General features: G+C 44.9%; 1 protein-coding gene across 3 annotated transcripts; it reads right to left on the reverse strand.

The window, feature by feature from the left end:
- Positions 1–10,109: 10,109 nt before the first annotated feature.
- LOC140515184 (uncharacterized) lies at positions 10,110–27,035 on the reverse strand. 3 transcript variants are annotated; one of them, XM_072625735.1, is made up of 5 exons: positions 26,991–27,035; positions 18,783–18,902; positions 18,624–18,699; positions 15,979–16,170; positions 10,110–15,295 (listed from the first exon to the last, which is right to left on the reverse strand). In XM_072625735.1, the coding sequence occupies exons 2-5, from the start codon at positions 18,876–18,878 to the stop codon at positions 13,857–13,859; spliced, it is 1,803 nt and encodes a 600-aa protein (XP_072481836.1). In that variant the 5' UTR covers positions 18,879–18,902; positions 26,991–27,035; the 3' UTR covers positions 10,110–13,856. The 3 variants fall into 3 exon arrangements, with proteins under 3 accessions (XP_072481836.1, XP_072481835.1, XP_072481837.1); XM_072625734.1 differs by lacking the exon at positions 26,991–27,035 and having other exon boundaries at positions 18,783–26,984; XM_072625736.1 differs by lacking the exons at positions 15,979–16,170; positions 26,991–27,035 and having other exon boundaries at positions 18,783–26,984.
- Positions 27,036–27,509: the final 474 nt, after the last annotated feature.

Raw genomic sequence — 27,509 nt, forward strand, 5'->3', positions numbered from 1 at the left:
CAGTAAGGGAGGGAAAGCAAGGATGATGAACCCTTTGTTAAAGGGGGGACACTAGGGCCCAGGAAGCTTGAGCCTGTCTCTTAAGGTCCTCTACAATCTGGCTCTGGACAGCTGGGTGGCACAATGGATAGAGTGCCTGGTCCTGGAGTCAGGAAGACCTGAGTTCAAATCAAGTCTCAGATACTTCCTAGCTGTGTGACCCTGGGCAGATCACTTCACCCTGTTTGCCTCTGTTTCCTCATCTGTAAAAAGACCTGGAGATGGAAATAGCAAACCACTCCAGTATCTCTGCCAAGAAAAATCCCAAATGGGATCAGGAAGAGTCAGACATGACTTGAAAACAACTAAACAATAACAACTACCCCCACCTGGCTCCAGCTAGAGGTTCCAGTCTGATCTCATCTTACTCCTCTGGATGCCCTCTATGTTCTAACCAGGGCAGCTAGATGGTGCAGTGGATAGACCACCAGTGCAGGAGTCAGGAGGACCTGAGTTCAAATCTCACCTCAGACACTTGACACTCACTAGCTGTGTGACCTTGGGCTGGTCACTTAACCCCAATTGCCTCATCCTGGGTCATCTCCAGGCATCCTGATGAATATCTGGTCACTGGATTCAGAGGGCTCTGGAGGAGAAGTGAGGCTGGTGGCCTGCCCAGCCCTCCCTCACTCAAAACAAAGTCAAGTGCAAGTCATGTCATTATTTCTCTGATGGCATGGTCTTCTCCAGCAACAATGGACGAACACACACACACGCATTCTAACCAACCTTGCCTGCCCAGCTCTGATATCTATGCATTCATTCAGGCTGTCTGCCCTGCCTCCCCTACTGCTGCCTCCATTTCCACCCTTCCAATGCCTCCCCTTTCAAGATTTAGTCATCTATCCCCTGAAGTCTTCCTTGCCATCCTCACCCCCCAACTCCCAGCTAAAAGTGTTTTCTCCCTCCTCAAATTATCCTCTAGAGCAGTAGTGTTAAATGGGGGCCTCTAAATGGTAAATAAAGATCCCTGTGGGCCATATATTGGCTTAGAAAACCACATATTAACATTTTCTATGTTCTATTGTATTTAATTTATTTTGTTAAATATTTCCCAATTACATTTAATCTGGTTCCACATTGGCACTGGGAATGTGAAGGGGTCCTGTGTTTGCTATCTATTCTTGAAAGGACTTTGATCCTCTTTGCCTCCATCATCTCTGATCTTCAATCATATTTATCTGCATGCATTCTCTACCTTGACAGCCCCCCACACACAGCTTATTGAGAGCAGGGTCCTCTCATTTTGTCTTTTTAATTTTCGTATCCCCAGTAGGTTGCACAGAATAGGTACTTAATGCATCTTTGCTGGGTTGTACTACTCTATCAAGTTCAAGGGAACTGAGATCTCCTAACAAGTTGGAACTGGGAACTCAGATCTCATGCCTCCTTCCACCACATCATGGTCAATTCTCTCCCTGAATGAAGTCAGACATGAATTCATGGGAGGGAGACCAAGCCAGATCTAAAAGGCCAGGGCTAGGGAGGCCTTTGATTGAAAATAATCAATGTGCAGTCATTCTGGCAAGCCATCTCTAACCAGATGCTCACCCCTTCCATTGCTGAATTTAAAAATCAAAGGCTAAGCAAGTCTGTGGCAAAAACGATTCAGACAGTAAAAATTCTTTCACCTTGGAATGCAGCATACACTATCAGATATTCTATGTGTCAGTTGGCTTTGCTTAAATGCTTTGCTTTGTTACAGCATCTTCTCTGACACTGTTACCTCCACCCCCTCTGCAGGCCCTCAACACCTTACACATGGTCTACGGAAATAGCTGGGGTGGGGAGGGGGAGAAGGCCTCTGCCTGCCTCTGGTCTCCCCACTCAAGTCCATCCTCCATTCAGCCACAGAAGTGATTTTCCTAAAACACAGGCCTGACCACATCATATACCTCCTCCTCCATTCAATAAACTCCAGTGGCTCCCTATTACCTCTAGGAATGGAGAATCTCTTGCTTGATGTTTAAAACCTTTCATAACCTTATTCACTGAATGCATCACTTCACTCTAAATGAGCACCTGAATAGGCCTTAGGTGAAAAAGGCCAAGGTCTCCCATTGCATCCTGGGCCGTCTCCAGTCATCCCAAAAATATCTGGTCACTGGATCCAGATGGTTCAGGAAGAGAAAGTAAGGCCGGTGACCTTGCACAGCCCTCCCTCACTCAAAACAAAGGCAAGTGCAAGTCATCATTTCTCTGATGTCATGGCCTTCTTCAAAAACAAAGGACGAACACAACAACTATTCCAGTTTTCTTAGACCTTATGCCACCATCCCCACCATACTCTTATCATCCAATGGAACGAGACCCTTCATCTGCTGACTTCAGGCATCTGCCCTGGCTGACCCCCATGCCTGGAATTCTCTCCCTCCTTGACTCCTGCCTTTTTGCTCTCTTCAGATCTCAGCTATAATCCCACCTTCAGCAGGAAGACCTTCCCGATCCCCTTAATTCTAGTGTCTGCCCTCTGTTCCAATTTAGCCTGTCTATAGCTTGTGTGTGTCCAGTTGTTTGCATGTCATTTCCACCATTAAAATCATGAGCTTCTTGAGAGCAGGGACTGTCTTTTACCTTTCTTTATATCCTCAGTGCCTAACATAGTTCCTGGCACATAGTAGGCATTTAATAAATGTTTGTTGACTGACTGATTGACTGAAGCAGAAACAAGCAAAGGCAGTTTTATGGTTCTGACCCCAGAGGTAAGTTGCAGATTTAGTCCACAAACTGGGGAGCCTGCAGTTGAGTAAACAGGGGAAGGATCAAGAATAAGTCAAAATTCTGTTGCTCAGCACCTGCAGTGCCTTCTAGCTAGCTGACAAGGGCTGAGGCCAAAACGTGTCTACTGGAGCTCCAACCAGGGGCAAGATTGCAGTTCCCTCTCACCCAAACCGAAACCAGGATCAGGAGGCTGCAAAGCTCAGACCTAGAAGATGGCAATCAGACTTCTCCAGAGAATATACTGTTTAGGGCATGCGGGAAGCTAACAGGTCTCCAGCCTGAGCTACTCCTGGGATCCTTGAAAAATGAAACTCTCGATATGTAGAGAAAAGAGCAACAAAACCCCAAAGAATTTTAAACAAAACCAAGCAAGGTCCAGACTTTCCCTCTAAATGTGCACAGAAAAGTGTCTTAGAACAAAGTTCAAATATAAGAAATAAAGCTAGAAAGAAGGGTAAACACAAAAGACAGTCACCATACAGAGGTATTTTGGTGTAAGGGTTACAGTTGAGCCATCATATCCTAATCCCTCTTCCCCACTCCCCAGTCAGCTAAGTATGTTGCCTCCAACTTCACTGAAAAACTTGAGGTCATTTATGAAGAGCTCCCTCTTCTCCTCTCATCCTCATCTCATATCACTCAGAGGCCTCCTGTCACTGTTTCCTCCCTCATTCTGTCTCACATGAAGAAGTGGCCCTTCTCTTTGCCTAGGCTAACGCCACACCATGTACCCTTGATCCCATCCTATCCTGTTCTCCAACAGATTACCCCCTCTATCATCCCTACTCACTAATCTTCAATCACTCCATGTCTACTGGCTACTGCCTACAAGCATGTCTATGACTCCCCCATCCTCAAAAAGTCATCTCTACTAATTACTGTCCCATATTTCTCCTCCTTTTTTTGGTTAAACTCTCTGAAGTTTTCCATCTATAATTAGTGCCTCCATTTCCCTTCCTCTCACTCTCTTCTCACGTCTCTGCAGTTTGGTTTCTGCTGTCATCGTTCAACTAAAATGTTTTCCAGTACCAATGATCCTAATGATACCAAATGAGCTCTTAATTGCTATATCTCATGGCCTTTTCTCAATCCTTCTCCTTTCTGACCTGTCTGCAGCCTTACATGTTGTCAGTCACCCTCTTCTCTCTTGTTTTCTCTCCTACCTGTCCGACTACTCTTCAGTCTCCTTGGCTGGATCTTTGTCCAGAACACATCTGCTAACTGGAAGTGTCTCCTATGGCTCTGCCTTGCTCCCTTTTTTCTTTCTCTAGCCTATTTCACTTGCTGATCTTGCCATCTCCCATGGATTCAAATGATCACTTCTATGCAGATGATTCTCAGATCTATTGATCAGCCCTAACTTCTCTCCTGACCCCAGTCTCACACTTCCAATTACCTAATGAATATCTCAAACTGGATGCCCTGTAGCCATCTTCAATATAACATGTCCAAAATTGAACTCATTATCTTCTCCCTAAAACCCTCCTCTCTCCCTAACTTCCCTAATACTGTTGAGGATGCCCCCAATCTTCCAGTCCCTCAGGTTCATAACCTAGTCATCCCCAACTCCTCCTTCTGTATCATCCCACCATATCCAACGGGGGCAGCTAGGTGGTGCAACAGATAGAGCACCAGTGCAGGAGTCAGGAGGACCTGAGTTCAAATCTCACCTCAGACACTTGACATTCACTAGATGTGTGACGTTGGGCAAGTCACTTAATCCCAATTGCCTCATCCTGGGTCATCTCCAGTTATCCCGATGAATATCTGGTCACTGAATTCAGATGAGTCTAGAGAAGAAGTGAGGCTGGTGACCTGCACAGCCCTGCCTCACTCAAAACAAAGTCAGGGGCAAGTCATGTCATCATTTCTCTGATGGCATGGTCTTCTTCGGCGATGAAGGACAAACACACACACCATATCCAATGTGTTGTCAATTCTTGTCAACTATTATCTTTATAACATTTCTCATCTATACCCTCTTTTCTTCTCTGACCCTGCCTCACATTGGTGTAGGGCATTAGCACCTTATTCCTGGACTATTACAATAGTCCAACAGTTGTTTTGCCTACCACAAGTCTCTCCCCACTACAACTCATTTTCCCCTCAGCTGTCAAAATGATCTTCCTAAAGCACAAGTCTGACATATCACTTCTCAACAATTCCCTATCACCTCCAGGCTTAAATAGAAAATCCTCTGTTTGGCTTTTAAAGCCCTTCACTACTTATGCCTCATCCTACCATTCCAGTCTTCTTGTATCTTCCTTCCCTCCAAGTACCCTATGATCCAGTGACACTGGCCTCCCCGCTGTTCCTCAAACAAGACACTATTTCCTGATTGCATTTTTCCTGGCTGTCCCCCATGCCTAGAACTCTCTCCTTCCTCCTCTCCACATCCTGGCCTCCCTGGCTTTCTCCAAGTCTAATGTAAAATCTTCTAGTTCTCTTTCCTGCTAGTGTCTTCCTTCTGAGATTATTTCCAATTTATTCTATTATCTTATCTGTACCTAGCTGTTTGCATGTTGTATCCCCCATTAGATGGTGAGCTCCCTGGGCAAGAGGATTGTTTTTGTCTTTCTTTGCATCTTCAATGTTTAGGATAGCGTCTGGCACATAGTAGGCACTTAATAAATGCTTGTTGACATATGGAGCCAGGAATGGCCAAAACTCTGAAGAGAATAACTCGACAACATCTACAAAGCCAACCCAGGAACAAGCTCAACTATTCTTGAAAGAAAAACATAAACAAAATGAGATCTCTCCTCTAGGGGAATGAATTGGAGGATAAATGAGGATACTAGAGAAAAGACTTAGAAACCAAATTAACAGTTCAGTATAAGGGGTATCATCCTGAAAATTAGAATGGATTGAAAAGACATGAATGATTCCTTGAGCCAACAAGAAATATTAAAATAAAATCAAAAGACTGAAAAATTGAATAAATTGTAAATTGCCTCTTACCAAAAGCAACTGACCTGGGAAATAAATTGAGAAGGGAAAATATATACACACACACACACACATATGTATGTATAGATACATATATGTATACATACATATATATAAACACATAAGAATCATGATACTACCTGAAAGCCATAACCAAAAATAGAGTATGGATAACATATATCAAGAACTCATGAATGAGAACTATTCAGACTTATTAAAACCAGAGGGCAAAGTGCAAACCCACCTCCTGAAATAAATCACAAAATAAAAACCCCCAGGAATGTTGTACACAACATCCAAAGCTTCCAGTCAAAATACCACAAGCAGCCAGTGAAAAAAGAATTCAAGTCCCAAAGAGCCAGTGTTGGGATCAGTCAGTCAACTAGCACTTATAAAGTATCTGCTATGTGCCAGGTACTGGGCTAAGTGCTGAGATCATACAAGATATGGCAGCTACCACTTAAAGATAGGAGAGCTTGTAATATATTACAAAAAGCAAAAGAGACAGGTTTACAATGCAGAATAACTTACCTAGCAAACCTGAGTAAAATGCTACTGAGGGAGAGGGGATGCATCTTTAATGAGAGAGAAGACTTCCAACCACTTCCAGTGAAAAGACTAGAACTGAGTAGACACTTTAAATTCAAACACAGTACCAAGTAATACTATTTTGTTGTTGTTCAGTTGCATCTGACACTTCATGACCCATTTGGGGTTTTCTTAGCAAAGATACTGGAGTGGTTTTCCGTTTCCTTCTCTTGTTCATTTTGCAGATGAGGAACTGAGGCAAACAGGGCAAGTGATTTGCCCAGGGGCACACAGCTAATAAGTGTCTGAGGCTGGATTTGAACTCGATGAGTCTTCCTGATTCCAAAGTTAGTGCTCTATCCACGGGGCCACCTGGCTGACCCTAAATAATGGGATTCGATTTCAATTATCCAGAGATCTGTTGAAGTTTCCCCTGCCCAAAGCAGAGTAGATAATATATTCTTAGTTTAATAACCATTTTTTCCTTCAAAAGGCAGAGAAAGCAGGAAGGACATGTTGCTATTCCGGATCTGATTCTCACCAACAAATTGTAGCTGAATGCCAAACTAGAAATCCTGGAAACCTTTGGGGGAAGGTGGTGGACCACTCAATCTTAGATTTCTTGATAAAGGAGAGTAAAGTCAGATACAGTCTGATGCACACTCCTATTTTTTTTAGGAGAGCTGATTTTAAAGGGTCAGAGGACCCTTTAATGACCTAAAATTCTCAGAGTGAAATCAGCAGAAGAGGGACAGGTATGTCAAGCTGTCCTGCGCAACCCTATTTTTCCATGCTTTGTATGGGGAAGTGTTCACATTTGTTGATGTTTGTCCAATTCTGAATATGAAAAAAAAAATTAAGAATTTAAGAATGTATGCTTCTTGAGGTCAGGAGCACACATTAAAGTTTCTTCTATTTTTCTTTCTTTTAACCTTATTTCCCTTTTGTGCTTGCATTCTCAGCACTTAGCACAGTGCCTGGCATATCATTAAAAGATGCTTAAGGAACTCAGTGATGGTAAGAGGAGCTGAATGTCAACCCAGAGGGAGCTGTCTAGTGGAATGCTCCTGGGACTCCTTGTGCCCGTTCTGTTGAACACTTTCGTCAGTGACTTGGATGAAAAGAGTTACCCATTAAGTATGAAGTAAAATTGTGTATGCATGCGGGAGGGGGGAGGGTAATAATTAGAAAGTTCCTTGCAGAAGGTGGCACTTGAGCCAAACTCTGAAGGGAATGAGAAGTTCCACTAAGCTTAGAGGTGAGGGAGAGAACAGAGGCAGGAAAGACAGTAAAAGCATGGGGCAGGGGGCTGAGGGTTGGGGGCAGCATTTGCACCATCTGCTTATTTTGAACCTGATCCTGGGTTTCCCAACGCTGCTGAACAAAGTTGTACCGTTGTGCTGACGAGGCTCACTCTAAATTATTATCTAATCTCAACTAAGTTCTCACTGCTGCACGACAATCCTTTTATTCTTCCCGATGGACTCTCTAGTGTATTCCATCCAGCATCTGTTTCAAATGTCCCCATTCCTCAAGCCACCTAAACTACCCTTTTTTTCCTCCTCAAAAGAGGACCTGGCCTCATTCTTCCCTGGAAAAATTGAGACTATTTGTCACAAGTCCCCTCTCCTCTCCAGTTCCACACTTCAAATCACCTTAGTATCATTCCTCATCCTCTCCTCCTTTGTTCCAGGTTTGGAAGGGGCCCTTCTCCTTACCAATGTTAACCTCTCCACTTGTGTCCTTAAATCCCACTGCCCTCCCATCTCCTCTAGAAGCTTGCCCTTTTCATTTTTCCTTCCTTTTCCTAATTTTCAGCCTCTGAAATACACTAACTCCTTCCCAGATACTTACAAAAATTACATAATTCTACTTCTCCAAGGTCACCAACAATTTCTTTGTTGTTATATCCAATGCCCTAAATTTTCCTATTTCTTGACTTCTATGCCATCTACTGTCTTCTTGGATTCTCTCTCCTTCCTGGTTTTCAAGAAAACGATGTGTCCTTGCTCTTCTACTCCTGCTGAAACACCCATTCATGGTTCCTTTTGCAGGATCATCATGCATATATCTTGCTCTCCCCCCATCCCCTACTGTCACCACCCATGGTTGTGTGAACCTAAGGGCTCTCCCATGGTTTGTTATCAACCCTCATGCAACATGCATCTCTGCCCAGATGGCACCAAAATCTCCATGTCCTGCCCTGATTGCCACAGCTGCCAAATGGATCATCTTCAGGCATACTTTCCTTCTCAAGAAGCTTCAGAGGCTCCTTACTCCTGTCTGGCACTTAAAGACCTTTCCAATCTGGCTCCAACCTAGCTTTACAGGCCATCTATCCACACTGGAGTCAGGCTGTTGTTCCCAGTACACAGCACTCCATCTTTGCCTCTTGGCACTGGTGTATTGGGCACAGGCCATTCTGGAAAGGGGTCTCCTTCCTCAGAGTGCTGGCTCCCTTCCTGTACAGCTTCTCCAGAGACCTTCCTTGATTCTCTTGTTAGCAGCCCCTTCCCACAATCGGCATGTATTTATGTGGTATTCATCCTGTGTTTATTTGTGAACACATATATCCCCTCTATGACACTCCCTGAAGGCTGGGATTGTTTCATTTTTGTCATCTCCTGTGTTTAACACAATACCTAGCACACAGTGGGCACTTGAGATGCTTGTTAATTGGTTTAGTAATTGGGAAATAGCAAAATTATACGGGTTATCTGTACTAGTATTTAACAATAAAAACAAAAGTTCTGGACTAAGATTGCTTGCAGTCCTAATTCAGATACAGTCTATACCTTTATAGAGGGGGAACAAGGCAGAGACGGGAAGAGCTCAATATCTTCACATTCAGTTCAAATGCTTCCTTTCCCTCAGGAATTCTTTCCCTATCTACCCAACCCATGTTCAAAAGATGCTTCCTCCTTCGGGAAGCCAGCTGGGGTTTCTCCAGGTCCAGCTCAAATACAAGTTCAATTTTCTTTCTGACATGGTCACCTCGCAGGCCGTTCTAGCACGTGATGCATGGCTCCAGCTGCCGGAAAGTGGGTGGCTCTATGAGGCCCCGAGACCATGGCAGTCGGTGGTTCTCGCTGAGGTTGGTCTCAAGAACCAGTTCCGCCCACCCCTCCCTGAATGCAGTCTGCACTTGCGCAGTGCCCTGCTAAGCCTGTCTGTAATGCTGCAATACCTTAGAGATGCTCAGGGGGCAATGTACCTCCGATCATACGAACCCACGGTGGTTCCTGGCGAAGTTGTGGAACTCCCTCATCTTACAGACATTGAATTCTGTAATGGGAAGAGGGATTTAGGAAACATGGAATTCAAAGTCTCCATTTTGCAGATGGAGAATCAGAGGCTCACTTGCCCAAGGTCACACGCTTATGTAGGGGAAGAGCTGCTAAGACTTGACCCCAGGCATCCTAAAGCATGGATTCTGTAGGATTTAAAGGTGAATGGAGCTCAAGTAGGCTTCCATCATTTTTTTAATATTAATTTAAAAATCCAAATCCTGAATTTCATCATATCAGCATTTTAAATCTCAGGGGTTGAAAGCTGTGAAAGTGAACAACTAGCTTGTGGAAATCAATCTAAGTCTAAGACGACAAGATGAGCCGTAGGTACCACAATGTTCAGTGCTGGCAAGTCCACATGGGGCCTCCTCCGGATTCTGTCCATGCTCCTCTGGAATGCCACACTTAAGTGAACTCATTGGTCAGAACTGGCAGCTCTGTGCTGCTAACAGTTTGGGGGCAGAGGGGATTGGGGCACCTCTTCGAAGGAGTATATACTTAAAACATTCCACTTGGGAAAGGATTCAGGAGAAAAAGAAAGATCCCTTAAGGGACCTCAATAATGAGAAAATAATCTTTAGATTAGTAACAGCTCACATTTATATGGTACTTCACCATTTACAAAACATTTTCCTCACAACAACCCTGTGAGGTGGGTAGTGAAAGTGTTATCCCCAGATGAGGAAACTGAGGCTCAGAGAAGCAAAGATATTTTCACACAAGCTAGTAAGTGGTTTAGGCCACACTTGAACACAGGTATCCTGACTCTGCCAAAGGTTCATTCCACTACACCCCTTTCTAGATCCATCTGGTTCTATTTGCCCTTCCCACATCATGGGACCTTCTCTTACATACCTGGGCATACCAGGTTTCACATGGGGTATCAGAATTCCCTCAAATTAATCTTTTAGAACATAAAGCTAAATTTGAGATCAACTCCAAATCCTTCATTTTATAGAGGGCAAAATTAAGGAGGTAGGGGTGTTTTGCTCAAGGCCCCAGGTTAAGTCAATTACTGAACAGGGGACCCAGGCCACCTGAGTCTCAATGATAACAGCTCTTTTCAAAGTGCTTTAAAATACATGATCTAATTGATCCTTAAAAAAAAAAACCCAACAGTGAGTGCCATAGGCATTATCACCACATTGCAGATAAGGAAACTGAGACTCAGAGATTAAGTGACTTGTCCATAGTCAAACTAGTAGGTGGCAGTGGAAGGATTTTTGAGGTTTTTCCTGACTCCACGACCAGTTGTTCTTTTTATTAATGGGCACTGCTCAGTCAAGAGCCTGGGATTTGGACACTCTGAACTTCATTTTGAGCTCTGTAAAATAAAGTGATTGAGTAATCTCCAAGGTCCCTTCCAGTTTTAAAATCCCATGATTCTATCCCATACTTATCAGTAGTCTTGCCTTTATTAATAAACCAACCAACACTAATTAAGCACCTACGATGTGCAAGGCCCTGTGCTTGGCACCAGGAATACAAAGACACATGAACTGGACCCTACTCTCAAGGAGTTTACAATATTAGTAAAGACACAAATACTACAAAAATCATACAAGGGGGAGTGAAACAAGTGCAAAGGAGAAGTGCAAGCAAAGTGCTAGGAGGAATTTAAAGCAAAGCTCACTAAGGGAGGACTTCATGGAGGTGGCACCAGTTGGTTGTTGTTCTTCATTCTCAAAAAGGACCAAAATGACATCACCATGATAAAGTGAAGTTTCAGTGTATCCGACTGTGGCTGATCAGATCAATATGAGCTCAGAATGCTCTACCACAGGTTAGGCACAGATAGTCCGTGTGAACATCTACAGTGGATATCCCAAATTTGCGCATCCTGCGTTTACTTTGTGCTGTCTCAATTCTGCTTTGCTCAAAAAGCACAGCACATTTTCTGATGTGGGCATGCCACATTGAGCGGTCCTGTGCCAGTATCTCCCATGTTGCACAGTCAAATCCAAAGTTCTTGAGAGAGACCTTGAGAGTGTCCTTGAAACACTTCTGACCACCATGCGATCACCCGCCCCATGTGAGCTCTCCATAAAATGGTCTTTTTGTCAAGAGTACATTTTGCATTCAAACAATGTGGTCAGCCTGTCAGAGTTGCACTCTCTAAAGCATAGTTTGAATGCTTGGCAGTTTAGTTCAAGCAAGGACCTCAGTGTCTGGTACCTTATCCTGCCAGATTTTCAGAATCTTCCTAAGACAGTTCAAATGGAAGCGATTTGGTTTCCTGGCATGGCACTGGTAGACAATCCATGTTTTGCAGGCATACAACAATGAGGTCAGCACAACAGCTCTGTAGACCTTCAATTTGGTAGTCAAATACCTCTTCTCTCCCAAACTTTTCTTTGGAGCCTCCCAAACACTGAGCTAGCTCTGGTAATGGGTTCGTCAACCTCACTGTCAATGTGTACATCCCTGGAAAGTACACTACCAAGGTAAATGAACTTATCCACAGCATTTGTTATAACCAATGGTTCCACCTATAGATGGTGTGGTGGTGGCTGATGGAGCACCTGTGTTTTCTTGGTGTTAATTATTAGGCCAAAATTAGCAGAGGCAGCAGAGAATTGATCCATACTTTGCTGCATCTCAGCTTCAGAGGCTGCACTGAGTGCACAATTATCTGCAAACAGAAAATCATACACCAACACTCCCTCCACTTTGGTCTTGGCTTGTAGCCTTTTCAAATGGAAGTATTTACCATCAGTACAGTAGCTGACCTTCATGCTGTGTTCATCCTCATTGAAAACACTTGACAATGTGGCTAAAAACATCAAGCTAAAAAACATGGGAGCAAGCACACAGCCCTGTTTCATTCCATTGGTGACTGGGAAGGCACGAGAGCATTGTCCATTATCCAGAACCTGGGCAAACATGCCATCATGAAATTGACATACAATACTGATGAACTTCTCCAGGCAACCAAATTTTGTCATAATTTTCCGTAAGCTCTCACAACTAACAGTGTCAAAGACCATGGTCAGATCTACAAACATTGTATACAGACTTCTGTTCCGCTCCTGGCATTTCTCCTGGAGTTGTCGGGCAGCAAACACCATATTGCCTGTTCCTCAGCCCTTTCTGAAGCCACACTGGCTCTCAGGTATATGACCATCTTCCAGGTGAAGGAACAGCCTAACAAGAACTCTAGCAAGAATTTCGCCAGCAACAACTAAGAGAGAGACACATCACCCCCCCCTCCCCGCCGTGATTGTTGTAGAATAATCTACTCCCTTTACCTTTATAGAAAAGGACAATGGAGGCATCCTTGAACTCCTGGGGGAGTCCTTTGGCGGCACCAGTTAGACCTTAATGGGAGGAACTTCCCATTCCAGGCCCAGGAGATGGATGAGAGGAAAGAGGGTTGGGGACACTCTTCTCCATCCACTGCTATGCTTTGGTCATTCTCCCTACCCCCTTTCAGTGGGCTCTTCCTGTCCTTAGCCCCAGCTGCTCTACTTCCTTCTCCTCAGTGAGAATTCCCTAATAACCCAAATGAACCTAGATTATGTGTCCCCATCACCACCACGTTCTCTATAGATACGCCAACCTATGCAAAATTTAACTTAATGTAAAAGTAGATACTTGATCAAATAATAAGCCAAGATAGAGTAAAACCAAAAATTAAGCTGGGCTGGATGCCTAGAAAACAATTCTGGATGTGGGGAACAGAAGAGATCTATTAGGTGACTCTAGGATTATTTCCATCAGAAAGTTTGTGTATTTATGTGTTGGGATGGAAGGCGTTCAAAGAATGCTCTAATTTCCCTCATCGACTGGGGAAGATCTATGAAAATTACTTCTGCTTATCTGGGGAGCAGGAAATTGTCCTTGAGGTTGGACTCTTGAACTACACAGGCTCCTGCCTACATGTGGCTGGCAGACTCATGTGCTCTAAATAGATGGCTAAGGACAGTATTGTAAATGTGTCAAATCGAAAAAAACATCATTATGGAAGAGAGGTGCTGAAAAGGATTAAGGGACAGGCCATGGCTTAAAAGGAAGACACCCCCCCCTCCATTCTTTACCCTTTGGATGCAGCAGACCACACAAGTAATGAGTATAGGAAATTCCTTGGGATATCCACATACCCTCTTCCATTTCAGTCCCTGACCTGAGAGGCCATTCTGAAAGCTAATAAAGCCAGGGATAAATTGCAGTAAACATTAATTTTCGATAGTTGCATTCCCTCACTCTATAATATTGATCAATCAGTCATGCAAACAACCTTTATCATCTGCTACAAGGAGGAAGTTACGCATCCTGAAGCCCTGTCCTCTATGTCCCTAGCATGGACAGGGGATAGTAACACCCTGAAAGTTAATTTCTGTTGTGAGTCCTCTGATGTCGAATGAGGCTTGAATTTCGACAGAAGACTTTCTCACATTTACTGCACTCATAGGGCTTTTCTCCACTATGAATTCTCTGGTGTTGAATAAGGTCTGAGTTTTGCCTGAAGGCTTTCCCACATTCATTACATTCGTAAGGTTTCTCATCACTATGAATTCTCAGATGCTGAACCAGATCTGACCGTGTCCTAAAAGCTTTCTCACATTCATTACATTTAAAAGGTTTCTCTCCACTATGAATTCTATGATGTTGAATGAGATCAGATCTTTTCCTGAAGGCTTTCCCACACTGATTACATTCATAGGGCTTCTCTCCACTATGAATCCTCTGATGCAAAATAAGATCTGAGCTCTTCCTAAATGATTTCTTACATTCATTACATTCAAAAGGTTTCTCCCCACTATGAATTCTGAGATGCGGAACCAGGTCTGAGCACCACCTGAAGGCTTTGCCACATTCGTTACATTCATAGGGCTTCTCTCCACTATGAATTCTCTGATGTTCAATAAGGCTGGAGCTACGACTGAAGGCTTTGCCACATTCATCACATTCATAAGGTTTCTCTCCACTATGTATTTTCTGATGGTTAATAAAAGTAGAGATATCTCTGAAGGCCTTCCCACAAGCATTACATTCATAGGGTTTTTCTCCACTATGAATCCTTTGATGCCGAATAAGGCTGGAGCTTCGACCAAAGACTTTGCCACAATGACTACATTCATAGGGCTTCTCCCCACTATGAACCCTCTGATGTTGGATAAGATCTGAGCTCTTCCTGAAGGCTTTGCCACAATCATTACATTGGTACGGTTTCTCTCCACGGTGAATTCTCTGATGTGAGACAACATCTGAATACCACCTGAAGGCTTTGCCACATTCACTACAATCATATGGCTTCTCACCACTATGAATCCTTTGATGTTCAATAAAGTATGAACGCCGACTAAAGGCTTTGTCACATTCGCTACATTCATAGGGTTTTTTCCCATTATTAACATTCTGATGGGTTAGAGGCTCTGAATCCTGTCCAAAGCTTTTGTCATAGAAATCACATCTCTGGGATCCTTCTCCTATAGTTTCTATACAACTTGTAGCAGGGGCTGAACTCAAATCATAGCTTTTATCCCACTTGGTATATTCAGGTCTTCCCTCTTCTTTAGGGATGCCCCCTTGGGACAGAGACATGGGGTTGAAAGCACTTTCTTGGGAAGAGGGAGACTGTCTCAGTCTCATCAACAATACGCTTCCCTTCTGCTCCTCTAAACTGGCCTTAGAGTCACAGCCTTCTTCAAGTTCAGGCTCCTGGGGAACAGTCTTCTGCAGTCCGGCCCACAATACACCCTTGAATTCGTCTTCTTCAAAAATTTCCTGCTTTGGAATAACCTTGTTTTCAGTCTCAATCCCATAGTCTGAAATGAGAAACAGAAAATATGGACACCCTTGCTGGGTAAAAGAAGGCTGTTGATCTGAAAGAGGAAATAGAATAATTCAAATAAAAATGACTACTAGGTATACTCGATGCACTTTGAAACCAGAAGGAAGATGGGGAAGTGGAAAATATAGGAAGTAAATGAGAGAAGTTGCTTGACACAGAGACAAAGGTGAACAAAGAAAATGAGGGAGAGCCTTTTGAGAAGAAAAAGGCTGACCAAAGTAGAGAAGGCAGGAATGATTAAGAATAGCAGAAAAGAAGCAAGAGCAGGAGAAGGCTGGGCTGATGTGACTTGGTATGAGTGGGACCAGAATGTCCTGGATGTCCTTTTCAAACCTGTGACTTGAGGAAGTTATATTTAGATATCTCTGTGGTCCCTTCCAACTTGACAGTCTCTGAGTCTACAGAGTTGAGAGAGGTTGAAAGACTACACATGGGGGATGCTGGGAGCATAAGAAATAGTTTGAGGAAAAATATAATCACATAGGGAGGAGAAAAAGGGAAAGCATTCTCTTCTTTGTCAGGCACCAAGACACGCAGGACTGGGCAAACTTTAGAAAAAAGTGAAAAAATTTACTACTGTTGCCTCCCTAAAAAAAAAGGGGGGAGGTCCTACTTTCCTAAGTCCCCTCATACCTAGATGTTATTCCCACAACTCACCTGGATAAGCCCTTCTCAGGACCTCTCTGTCCTCCATTCCCTGAAGGTTCTGGATGCACAGTCTTTCACCTCTATCCATCTGAGAGGTCAGGTCAGGTTTTGAGACTGGAAACCCTTCTAACGAGAGAGGTAGCTGGGGGACGATGGTTTGGGCTAAAAACACAGAGTTCTCCCAGAATTCAGTGCTAGCACCTGGGTATGCCAGCATATGGGGGACACAAAGGAGAAAAGGAAATTACATTAGAAGGGCCACTGAGAGGAGCAGAAGAAAGTGCCCTGTCAAGTGGGGTTCGATAAAGGTAGATTAAATCAGTAACCTGGATACAGGAGGGTAAGGATCAGCCTCTGCTCAGAACATGAAGTACCAAGGACAGGAACAACCCTTTTTTTTTAGGAGGCAGACTGGGCAGATTCACCTACTGCAAACTCACAGATTGAGAAATGTGTCCACACCAAAAAAAGCTTCCCATTTCTACTTCTCCCCAGATCAGGCCTGGCTGAAATACTCTAACTGCCCAAGGGTAGCATCTTACCCCTGGGCCTAAAGTCAATGAGATGTTTCAGAAAACCACAGAAAAAGAGCTCATCAAAAAGCTCATGGGATGAATTACTTCTTTATGAAGCAAGATGAAAGGGAAAGAGTCAAGAATGAAGACAGAGGAAGGGCTGGTGTAAACTCTCACAATTATAATGTGCATGAGACAGAATGTCAATATATACTGGCTCAGCCCAAAAGCAGGTGTCTGCCAGCAGTGCCAATTAAGGGACAGCTAGAGAGAGCATGGCAGAAGCATACACAGATCATTCCAAACTCTCCTTTGGTGGGGTCAGGTCAGCACCATTTCTACAATTTACAGTCTTTGAGAGCTGCCAGGAGCACTGAGAGGTGACAGGACTTGCCCAGAGGAGCAGTGGAGCAGAAATGGAACATATAGCCAGATCTTCCTGAATTCCTTGAGGCCAGCTCTCTGCCCACTATCACACACTTCCCTGAGTGACTTGTTTACAAACAATACATTTTTCTTGGATTTTTCACCCCTTACTGTATAGCTAGCACATAAGCTGTATAGCATAGCCTTTTCATCAGGGCTAAGATAATAATTATTACAAATTAAATAATGCCTTATGATTTACAAAGAACTCTATCTCCATTATGTCACTTAACCCTCATAATAACTAGGCAGTACCAATGTTACTTCCATTTCACAAAGGAGGAAACCAAGGCCCAGAGGCTTTAAGTTGAATGACTTGAACTCTGTTCTTCTGACTCAAAATCCACCCTACTGGCCTTGTGACCTTGGGCAAGTCTTTTTCCTTTGAAAAATGAAAGGTTTGGAGCTGGAGAATTTCTGAGGCCCCTGCCAGCTCTAACTGGGATTCTTGAGTCTTTCCTACAAAGAAGGATGTATTACCAACAACTGCCCAAGGGCATGTGGTTGGTCCCCTTCAATTCTCATCCTCTAGATTTGAGCACAAATGCTTCTTATAGGCAAAGTGAAACAAGTCGTAGATACCAAATTTTTTAGAAAGAGCAAGTGGAATGATATGTAGGACCAGAGATTTAGAACTGGAAGGATTCACAGGAATCTAGTCTACCAGAGTAGGAAACCGAGTCCCAGAGAAACTAAGTGAAGGTCATACTGGTAGTATGTTACAAAGCACAGGGCAAAGCACACAGTACAACTCATGAATATCCATTTTCCAAAAAAAGACTTTATCTCTTCTTCTGAAATCTATGTTTGGTGTGATTTTTCATTATTCTTATTACTGGTTACACATGTATATGATGCTTTTAGATTTCTAAGCACATCATATATTAGCCTATTTGGAGCTTAACATGGCATGGGACAGGCAGTATCCTAATGTGGGAAAAGCACTGGATTCAAAAATCAACTCTGCTCCCCAATAGCTGTGGAACCTTCAAAGTCTTTGAAATCGTCTGGGCCTCAGGTTCCTCATTGGTAAAATGGAAGAGTGGACTAGATGATGCTAAGACAACAGGTCTTAATCAGTGCTAATTGTATGAACAGTGCTTGGAAATAGAGAGTCAAAGTCCAACTACCCACATTTTACAAAAAAGAAATTCAAGGCTAGAGGGGGCCAAGGTCATACAGTAAAATGCAGAGCCATGACCACCAGCCAGGTCTCCTGACTCCAAGGCCAGTAGTCATTCAAGTATACCAGAGCGTCCTTTCACAGGCACAATAGAGTCAACACACAGACATAGTACCTGCGTCTATGTGACACGAGAACAGGAAAGACGAGTCTTTCCTGAAACAAGCTGAGTCTTGGGCCAACACAGGGGTAAATATATAGTACTCACTGGTAAATATCTATTTTTTAAAGGGCATATATCTTTTCCCAACAGATTTAAATCCCATTTTCATCGATATTATTATTAATCATTCACGTATACAGCACCTTGAGATTTACAAAGCAAGTTCTGTGCATTATCTCAGTTGATCCTTAGAACAGCCTAGGAGGGTCAAGAGTTCAAATATGACTATCTTCATTTTTACAGATATAGAAACAAAGGCCCCCAAAAGCAAAGTGGCTTCCCAGAACCCCTTTGTGGAATGATGAGGAAAGATGAAGTGACATCCAGGCAGAAGAGGTGAGAAAAGAGAGAAGGAACTAGAGGTTACCTGGGACCTGACTGCTGGAGGCATGGCTGCCATCTTCCAGGGTTCTGCATTCCCCATCTGGACATAGGGTGAGAACCTGGGAAGCAAGGAGGAGAGAGTAAAGGAAAAAGGCAGCATGAATGAGCACAGGCCTGACTTGTAGCTCACTCCCTCACTCACCTGGGCAGGGCCTACACTGTTAGCACTCTCCATCCTCAGGTCTCTGTATGTGCTAGACATAAGGCATTTTCCCTCAAACCAGAGTGGAGACCACATCAGGTCTGGACACCAGAACCCCTCCTGTGAGGGAAGAAACAAGTCAGTCATTTGCATGGGAGACAAGAGAAAATTTCCAGAGTGCCATCCCGGTTCTCATTCCAATACCTATCAACCTTCTGCTTGAACTACAACAGTAGCGGAATGGATCTCCTACTCTCCAGTCTCTCCGTTTCACATAGCCCCTAAATGAAGCCTATTCATGCACAAGTCTGACAATGTTACTGCCCCTATGCAAAAACGTCCAGAGATTACACATCCCCTCTAGGATGAAATGTAAACTTGTTCGTATGGCATTTTAGGGCCTCCACAATCTGGCTCCAACCCACCTTTCTGGCCTCATTTCACACCACCATCTATCAAGCCATCATGTCCTTTACAATGCAGATAAAACCTCATCTCATCATGTCCCTTTCCACTTCAGTGCTTTGGGCCCTGCTTCTCTCTGCCTAATGAAGTCATTCTCCTTCCTCAAGATTCAACTTCAAAGTCCTCCACAAGGGGTTCACCCACCACAGCAGGGGACCTCCTCTCTAGAGCTGTTATCAATGTACACAAGCTCTCAATTATTCTTCACTCTCATTACCCAACCGACCTACCTACTTTCCTCATGGTACAGCTCCCTGCCAACATCCTTTATGCTGTTTCTCCTGGGAACTCCTTGGTTGGTCATGAATTACAGTCTATACTCATGCCCACAATACACCTCTCCACTGCCCTTGGAGTAAATGACAACTTGAATTCTTCACAGACTGGTATTCCAGGACTCAGGGGCATATAGCATAACTGAAAAAATACTGGGGTAAAAAGGTGGATGTTGTTTTTAGGGAGAAGCTTGGGGCCATTTAAAAGTAAAACTTCCAGTCTCCTCATCCTACTCAGTTCTGGACTCAGTTGGCTCTTCACCAGTGTCTGCCCAAGGGCTTAGGGCAGTTTTCAACTTTACCTGTTTAGTATTAGTTTAAAAATGAATGAAGCCCCCCTGCACACACAGATGGGAGGGCTTGTCAGCATAGGTAAGGAGCCTTCCCCATCAGCCCAAACTCTCCTACCAAGAATAATCCCAAGCACTCCTCACAAGAGTGGGTGCTAATCATAGCTCTAGAAAGCACTTTCTTCACAATCAAGTCATGGGAAACAGTCATGCTTCCATGCGGAATCCTCTTTTTGGGTTCACTCTACCATGGACATGTTTGTTTTGGGTGTTTAAGTAAGTTCGAAACTTAAAAAAAAAAATGACTCCACTTAACTCCCAGCTTCTCTTGATCTTTCCAAATTGCTCCCTTTGCACAATGCCCTGTATCTTCTCTTTATACGTCATGCAGCTCCCAGTTATTTGCACCATTAGAAACTGAGGCTCAGAAAAGCTGAGTGGAGGATGGAAATGGAGAATGGTGGTGTCCTCGACAGTAACAAGGATGCTGGGAAAAGGGAAGAGCTGTTGTCCTCCTGCTTCTGCTCACTTCACTCTGCACTGGTCCACACTACCCACAGAGTTCATACTCTAAAATCATCTCTTTCATCATTTTTTTCAAATCATTTTTTCCAGTTAAAGAAAATCTATTATCTTCCCCTCTCACCATCACCCCCCCCCCCCCATAGGAAAAAAAGAAAAACAAAAACCTTCATGACAAATGTGCATAAACAAACCAAACTGGCAAATGGATCAAGTTCAATAAACAATGTATTTGTGTTGGTGCAGCCTGAGCCCATGAGCTCTTGGTCAGGAGGGAGGAAGCAGGCATCACTCTGGGGCCTCGGGAACAGCAAGTGGGCACTGCACGAATCAGAGTTCTTATGGTTCTCAATGTTTCGTCTGTATCCCAGGCTTGTTAGCTCCTGGCTCTGCTCACCACACTCTGAGGAGGTGGGAGTTCATCGACATTCCCCCAACACGCAGACCTGGGGCAGTCTGACTTCAATTTGCCCCCAGATGGATTGGTCTGGGTCCCAGCGTGGACAAGAAAAACGTATAAGTAGTTTTTAGGATTAAGGTGGGGAGCTCATGAGGCCACTCCCAAGGGAACCTCCTTTCTATCTTCCCTTTTTCCTCAAAGGACAGTTCACTTGACCTCTGCATCTCCAAGTGCCCAGATGTGGGCCAATGGCTTGGCCATGAGCACAGCTGCCTTTGCAGGGCATCTGTTACTTGGCAAGGTTTGCCACTTTTGTCTTCTGACCTTGTGATTCTCCTTGCAATCCTCCCCTTCAGAGTAGTTAGGGGTTTTTGATCTACTCTCCTGCTTTATTTCTTCTAGGTATTCATATACTCTTTGTGCAAAATGCATTTTTTCCTTTCAGTGTCTGCTTGCAGTTGCTATGGAGTTCTTGCGTCCTACATTTTCATGCTGGTCAGTGTTTTCTATGAACCATTGGGTTCTCCAGCTTTAGTCCCTGAGACAAAGCTGTGTGCCAGGGCCAGGTTCTGCCTCTTGCTCTTCTTGTGGGAGCAAGCAGTAAGCTCTGCTTGGGGCTCCTCACCCTGGGACTCCTGGGTTCCTGCCCTGAATTCCTACCCCTCCCCTAGGCCCTGACCTTTAAGTTTCCGTGTCTCAGCATGGAGCTGGCCACCTTGGTTTTCCTGGTCTAAGTCCTGCTCTGGTCTCGGTTACTGCCCGCAGCTTCTAAGGTCCTCAGTAAGAGCTTTCTCAGCATCCACAGGCCTTCCGACCCTTCTGGCTCTTTGTGAGCAGAGTCTCCAAACACTGGGCCTTGCCGTCTACACCCACCTAAGGTTGCTGTCCTGTTGGCCTTGGATGTCAGTGGCTTTGCCAACAGGGCTCCTTCCCACAGGCTTTTGGCTGACTTTTTGTGAAGGTCTAGGGAAGAAAAACAAACTCCCTATAGTTTCTCACTGATTTCTTGATCATTACTAAGTCTGAAGCAAATTTCAGGTTTTTACTAGAGTGGGAGTGAGAACTGAGTGGTAAAACTCCATTCAGCAGCCCTCCTGGTCAGAAGTCACATAATAAGTTCTTTATAAATGCTTAGTGACTGTTGATTGTAATAGAATATTGTTGTAAATGATGACTATGAAGAATCTGGGGAATCTTGGAAAGAATTATATGAACTAATACAAAGTTAAGTAAGCAGAACTAGGAAAACAGTGACCATGGAATAGTAAACATATTGCCAAACATGACCAAGGCTTTGTTGAACTGCATTTTTTGTCTTTTTTTTTTTTTAATAAGGGCAGAGAGGCAAGAGGGATATAGTTGGAAATAAAGGTGATGTGAAAACAAAAGCTATCCCTAAGATTTTCACAAAATCACAAAGATGACCAATTAAAGTTTTCAAATGTGCCTACCATTTGATTTTCAAATGTTAGACTAAGGCTAGGTGGTGCAGTGCCTAGAGCACTGGGCCTGGAGACAGAAGACCTGGGTTCAAATCTAGTCTTAGACACTTACTAGCTGTGTGACCCTGGACAAGTCACTTGACCTGTCTGCCTTAGTTTCCTCTGCAGCAAAATGGAGATAATAACAGCACCTACCTCCCAGGGCCTGTTGTGAGGATCAAATGAGATAACAATTGCAAAGCACTTAGCATAGTGCCAGGCACATAGTAGGTGCTCTTATATAAATGTCAGATATTACTGTTACCTGTCAGGGTTTTCAAGTAGTGGGACCAGATGCGGTCAAAGTCAAACTTCCTTCCTAAGTTACCAACAACCAACATAAGACTCCTCCCTACCACCCTCAAGCAACTGAAGCAAAAAAGAAATCTCCATGAGAAAAGCCACCAAGTCAACAAGACCAAGAGGGGAAGCAGGCAGAGAAGCTGAAGTGGAGCCCTGGAGGAGTTATGTCAAATATGGAGAGAGCTGGAATCTCCCCTGAGAGGGCAATTGGTCAGTCAGCCCCCTCAATTCACTACCTCCTAAGGTAGCTCACTGTACTTTTAAATAGTTCAAATTAGTCCACAGTTCTCCTCTACACCAAGTTGAGATCTGCCCATCTTCCACTTCTACCCATGGGGGCCAAGCAAAGTGAGTCTAATGCACGCCCCAGCCCACAGCCAGCAGGATCTGCTCCTTTTCCACCATTGCTAAATGTACTTCATGAGAGGAGACCATGCTGCTGCCCCTTTTCTGATGACACTACCACAGTAAAGAAGAAAGGTTGTTGGCCTCAAAGGCGGCCTGCCAGTCTTGGACTATTACAAAAAGAGCTACACGTATGGGACATGGGCCTACAAGTGGTATCACTGGGTCAAGAGGCACACCCAGTTTGGTAACTTTGAGGGCAGTCACAGATTGCTCCCCAGAATGGCTGGGCTGACTCCCAAGTGCGTCCATTTTCCCATAGTCCCTCCAACACTGGTCATTTCCCTTTTCTACCTTTTTCGCCAATCCGATGGGTGTGAGGTGTTTCCTTACCTTGTTTCTCCATTTTTAATGATCTGAAGTGATTTTTTCACATAGCTGTTGATAGCTTAGATTTTTTTCCTTTAAAAACTGCTTTCAACCATTCATCTATTTGGGGACAGTTTTTAGTTTTATAAATTCAAATCAGTTCTTTATCTATCTTGCATATGAAATCATTAGTCCTCTTCTTACTAAGAGGCTGAGACAGTAACACGAGCACTAGACCCTTAAGGGAGTTCAGCACTGAAAGAAGGAGTAGGTCAGGATTTCCAAGGTACCTTAGAGAGGGTACAGCCAACTGCTCTGGTTTTCTCATTGACCTTAAGTGACCCTGTTCAACCCTATGCCCACCAGCATCAGAGATACAACCTGAATTACAGAATCAGAATGCTAGAAGTGGTATTCTGTGCTCTAAGAAATGATGAAGGGAGTGGTATCAGAAAAAGCTGGGAAGGTTTCTATGAATCAACACACAGTGAAGTGAGCAAAGCTAGGAGAACAGTTTTCATAGTAACAACACTGTAAACACAAGTTTTCCAAGACTTAACAATGTCCATTAATGGAATGACTAACCACGATTCCAAAGAACTACCCATCTCCAGGCAGAGGGGATGGGCTCCAAACTGCAAAATGAGGCACATTTTTAGACACAAGGTGGGAATTGTTTTGCTTGACTATGTATATTTATTATACGGGTTTTGATTTTTTTTCTTTTATATGGGAGAAAATGGGGAAAGTGAGCACACCTGTGGTCCTTACTACTGAAAAGGCTAAGGCTGGTGGCTCTCCTGAGGGCTAGATTAATCAGGTGCCCAGATCGCGTCCAGGAACAATTTGGTGAGATTCCAGGAGGCTGGGAGGGATGGGATTGGCCAATGTGGTTCAAACAGGTGGCTCAGATTGGGTCTGTGAGTGACTGTGAGCTTCTAACATGGATGAAATGCGGAAACCTGGTCTCAAAGGGGGAGAAAGGGGGGGGCAGAGGAGACAGGGAGAGAGAAGAGAGAAGGGGGGGAGAGAGGAGAGGGAGGGGAGAGAGAGGAGAAAGGGAGAGAGGAGAAAGGGAGCGAGGAGAGAGAGGGAGGGGGAGAAAGAGAGAGGAGAGGGAAGGGGAGAAAGAGAGAGGGGAGGGAGAGGGAAAGAGAGGAAAAAGGGAAAGAGAAGAGGGGGAGAGAAAGGGGGACAGAGGGAGAGAAAGGGAGAGAGGAGGAAAGGGGAGGAGAAAGAGAAGAAATGGGGGTGGAGTGGGGAAAAGAAAACAAATGTTTACTTGAAAAACAAAAATTAAAAATAGAAATTAATAGCTATTTTACACTTGGAAAAAAAGGTCTAGAAAGAAAGGACTTGCTAGGTCCTATGTGGCAAAACCAGGACTGTAAACAAGGTCTCCTAACTCTCACACACACACATACACACACGCTTAATAACAGAGTTTTTCACTTTACCTAAGTGGACCGTTCTGCAGACCTCTTCATAAAGTGATTTTTACAGTATTTCAGATATGGAACAGAAAGCAAGAGAACATTTGGGGCCAGAAAGGGATGGGGGAGGGGGAGCTGGACAGGGAGATAAAGAAGAGATCAGGACACAGGGTACTGGGGTGGCCAGACCAAAGGAAGACAGATGCATGGGGGCAGGCTAGGGGAATCACAAGGGAGGATGTATGTGGCAAAGGTCTCCTCTCTCAGCTTGGAGGTCTCAAGCCAAATCTGCTGCCCTCAAGGTATAAGCGGTCTCTCTCTAAACCAGTTCTTCTATTTTCCCTTGGAGTACTTTTTTTGCGGGGGAAGCCTCAGAGTACCAAGCTGGGGAGCAGGAGCCTCACAGAACGAGAAGACACAGTACTGTACAGTAAAGTTAATGGAGGTATTTTCTTGGAATGCAGATTTGCAATGCAAATGTACGTAAAGTGAGAATTGTTGGTATAGTTTAAGTCAGTCATCACCTATCGTTATGTGGCCAAAAGACAGTTGGCAGCCTTCTAAGACACCTCAAAAAAGCAGAGAAGGCACTATTATGTGGGTGAGGAATTGGCTTAATAACTAAGAAATAGGGGTGACAGCTGCAGGAAAGCAGATTTCTGCTGGATAGAAGGAAAACCTTTTCGACACTTGGCACTACCTACAATGGGCTGCTTCAGGAAGCTAGATGATCTCTTCCCAGAGATGTCTAGGGGTTCTCTATCTGGGGTTTGTGAACTCTTTAAAATATATTTTGATAACTGATTTGGTGTCATTTTCCTTTGTACTTCTATGTATTTTATTGTATGTCTTTAAAAATATTCTTCTGTGAAGGGCCCAAAGGCTTCTCTAGTCACCAAAGGGATGCAAGGCAAAAAGAAAGTCAAGAGCCTCTATTCTTCAGCTATGGACTTCTTCCAACTTGGGAGGAGAGGGGGGAATTCTAATGACTCTAATGGGTCATCCAATGCCTCAGAGGGCTGTAGAGGTGGCTAGACCTGAGGAGCAAACAATCTGGCAGATCCTACCAAGTTAGCGAGAGTCTTGTGTGTTGTTCCAAGGTTAGGGCTCATTTCTCCAGAGTTAGCCATCTATCCGGTATGCTGTGAAAGTACGGGGAAAGCTCTGCTTGAAGAAAGGCCCACAATAATTATGACATCTACAGACTTGAGGTAAGGTAGGCAAGGTGCTTTACATACATTATTTCATTTGTTCCTCACAACAACCCTGTGAGGTAGGTGCCAATAGCAGCATTCTCAATTTATACAGGAGGAAATGTGAGGCCTACTGAGGTTACGTTATAAAGGTAATAAGTACCAGCTCCAGGAGTTGAACTTAGGTTCTGGGCAACTCCTTCCACAAACCATGCTCCTTTACCATGCTGAAAGTGCAAATCTTAACTACTAAAAAGTGTTCAAGGATTTTAAGTAATAGAAACCTCACAGGAAAATTCTGCTGGGGACTTGCCCTTGATAAACACCTAGCTAGTAGAATATACTATATCCTCGCGAAGGCCATCTTCTCACAACCCACAATGCTTTGCCTTTCCACAAAAATCACTGAACAGGCCCATTTCTTCCCACAACTCACTTCGCAGGATGGCCGTGGGCTGGCTCAACCCTTACAGACCGCCGATCCCGTTACAAAGAGCTGGGGGAGGTGAGGGCTATAAAACAGAGAGTAATTACCATTGCGCTCCAGTTCCAACGGTTCCGCGGCCTTAGGACTCCCGGGGTGATGACAACCCTACCCCATTCCCACTGAGGCCCTAAGATCTTGCTGCCCTCACCATCAGCCACCAACACTCCACCTGCGGCCAAGGCTTCTAGCTGAGGAGCCGCTGGATCCTAGCCAGGTTGAAGTCCCCAGCCACCCCCCAAACATGTCAGCACATCCAGGGCCCGGCTTCCATCTTTACAGCCCCACGGAGGGAGACTCGCTTGCCCTGGGTCAGCCCCCAAGAGAGCGATGGCTTCCACCTGAGGGTTGGTTCTCCTTCCTCAGTCCTCCCCAGAACCTGCCTTCCACACAGTAGGCGCTTAGTAATCGCCCGCTGACTGCGCGGGCCGGGCCGGGCCAGCTCCCCACCCTGAGCCGCGGGCCGGGGCGCTGGTGCGCATGTGCGGGCCGCAGGAGCGGGGAGAGGGGAAGGACGAGGAGGTGAGGCGAGGACTGCCCCGGAGAGGGGGCCGAGGCCCCGGACGGACGGGGCGGGGGGAGTGGAGAGAAGGGAGAGCCCCAGCGCGCAGGGCCCACCGCCCGCCCCGAAGCCCCTGGCACACTTACCCGAGCACCGGGTAGCACAAAATGGCGCCGCCGGAAGTCCGTCCTCCTCCCCCGGGAGCCCCCACCTCCCCGCGCCCAACCACTTCCGGCACCGCTCTAGCACGCCTCGGAGGCCTTCGTCTTGCGTCTCGCTGGTCCCCAGCTCAAGCCCGTCCCCTAGAGGCCTCAGGCCTTCAGTGCAGATTCAGCCCCTCCAGCCTCGGGACCCAGAGCAAACTGAGGCCCTGGCCCACGAGCACCCGCCTAGTTTATGGAGCACTCCTAGAAGAGAAGCGTGATTGTGAGGATCCTCTAGTCTCAACATCCCATGCCTACAGAACCGATAGAGGACCAGGGGTCTCATCATGGGTGGTGTCACAGGCTGGCAAAGCCCAAGGTTGGTCTAGAGATCATGAAGTCTAACCGCAGTTAGACCGCTGTCAGGTAGGGAAACTAAGACCTGGGGAAGATAGGAGCTTTGTCCACAGTCAAAGCAGGTATTGGCGACCTGGTTGGTATTAGGACCCTCAGTTCCCTAGC

The sequence above is a fragment of the Notamacropus eugenii genome, chromosome X (assembly GCF_028372415.1).
Source record: "Notamacropus eugenii isolate mMacEug1 chromosome X, mMacEug1.pri_v2, whole genome shotgun sequence".
Lineage (NCBI taxonomy): Eukaryota > Metazoa > Chordata > Mammalia > Diprotodontia > Macropodidae > Notamacropus > Notamacropus eugenii.

Coding starts and splice junctions, on each gene's coding strand:
- LOC140515184 (XM_072625734.1), bottom strand. CDS start 18,935: ATGCAAATGACTGACTTGTTTCTTCCCTCACAGGAGGGGTTCTGGTGT. Junction 18,700..18,782: donor ACAGTGTAGGCCCTGCCCAG/GTGAGTGAGGGA, acceptor CTTGCTTCCCAG/GTTCTCACCCTATGTCCAGA. Junction 15,296..15,978: donor CCTGAGAAGGGCTTATCCAG/GTGAGTTGTGGG, acceptor TTCTCATTTCAG/ACTATGGGATTGAGACTGAA.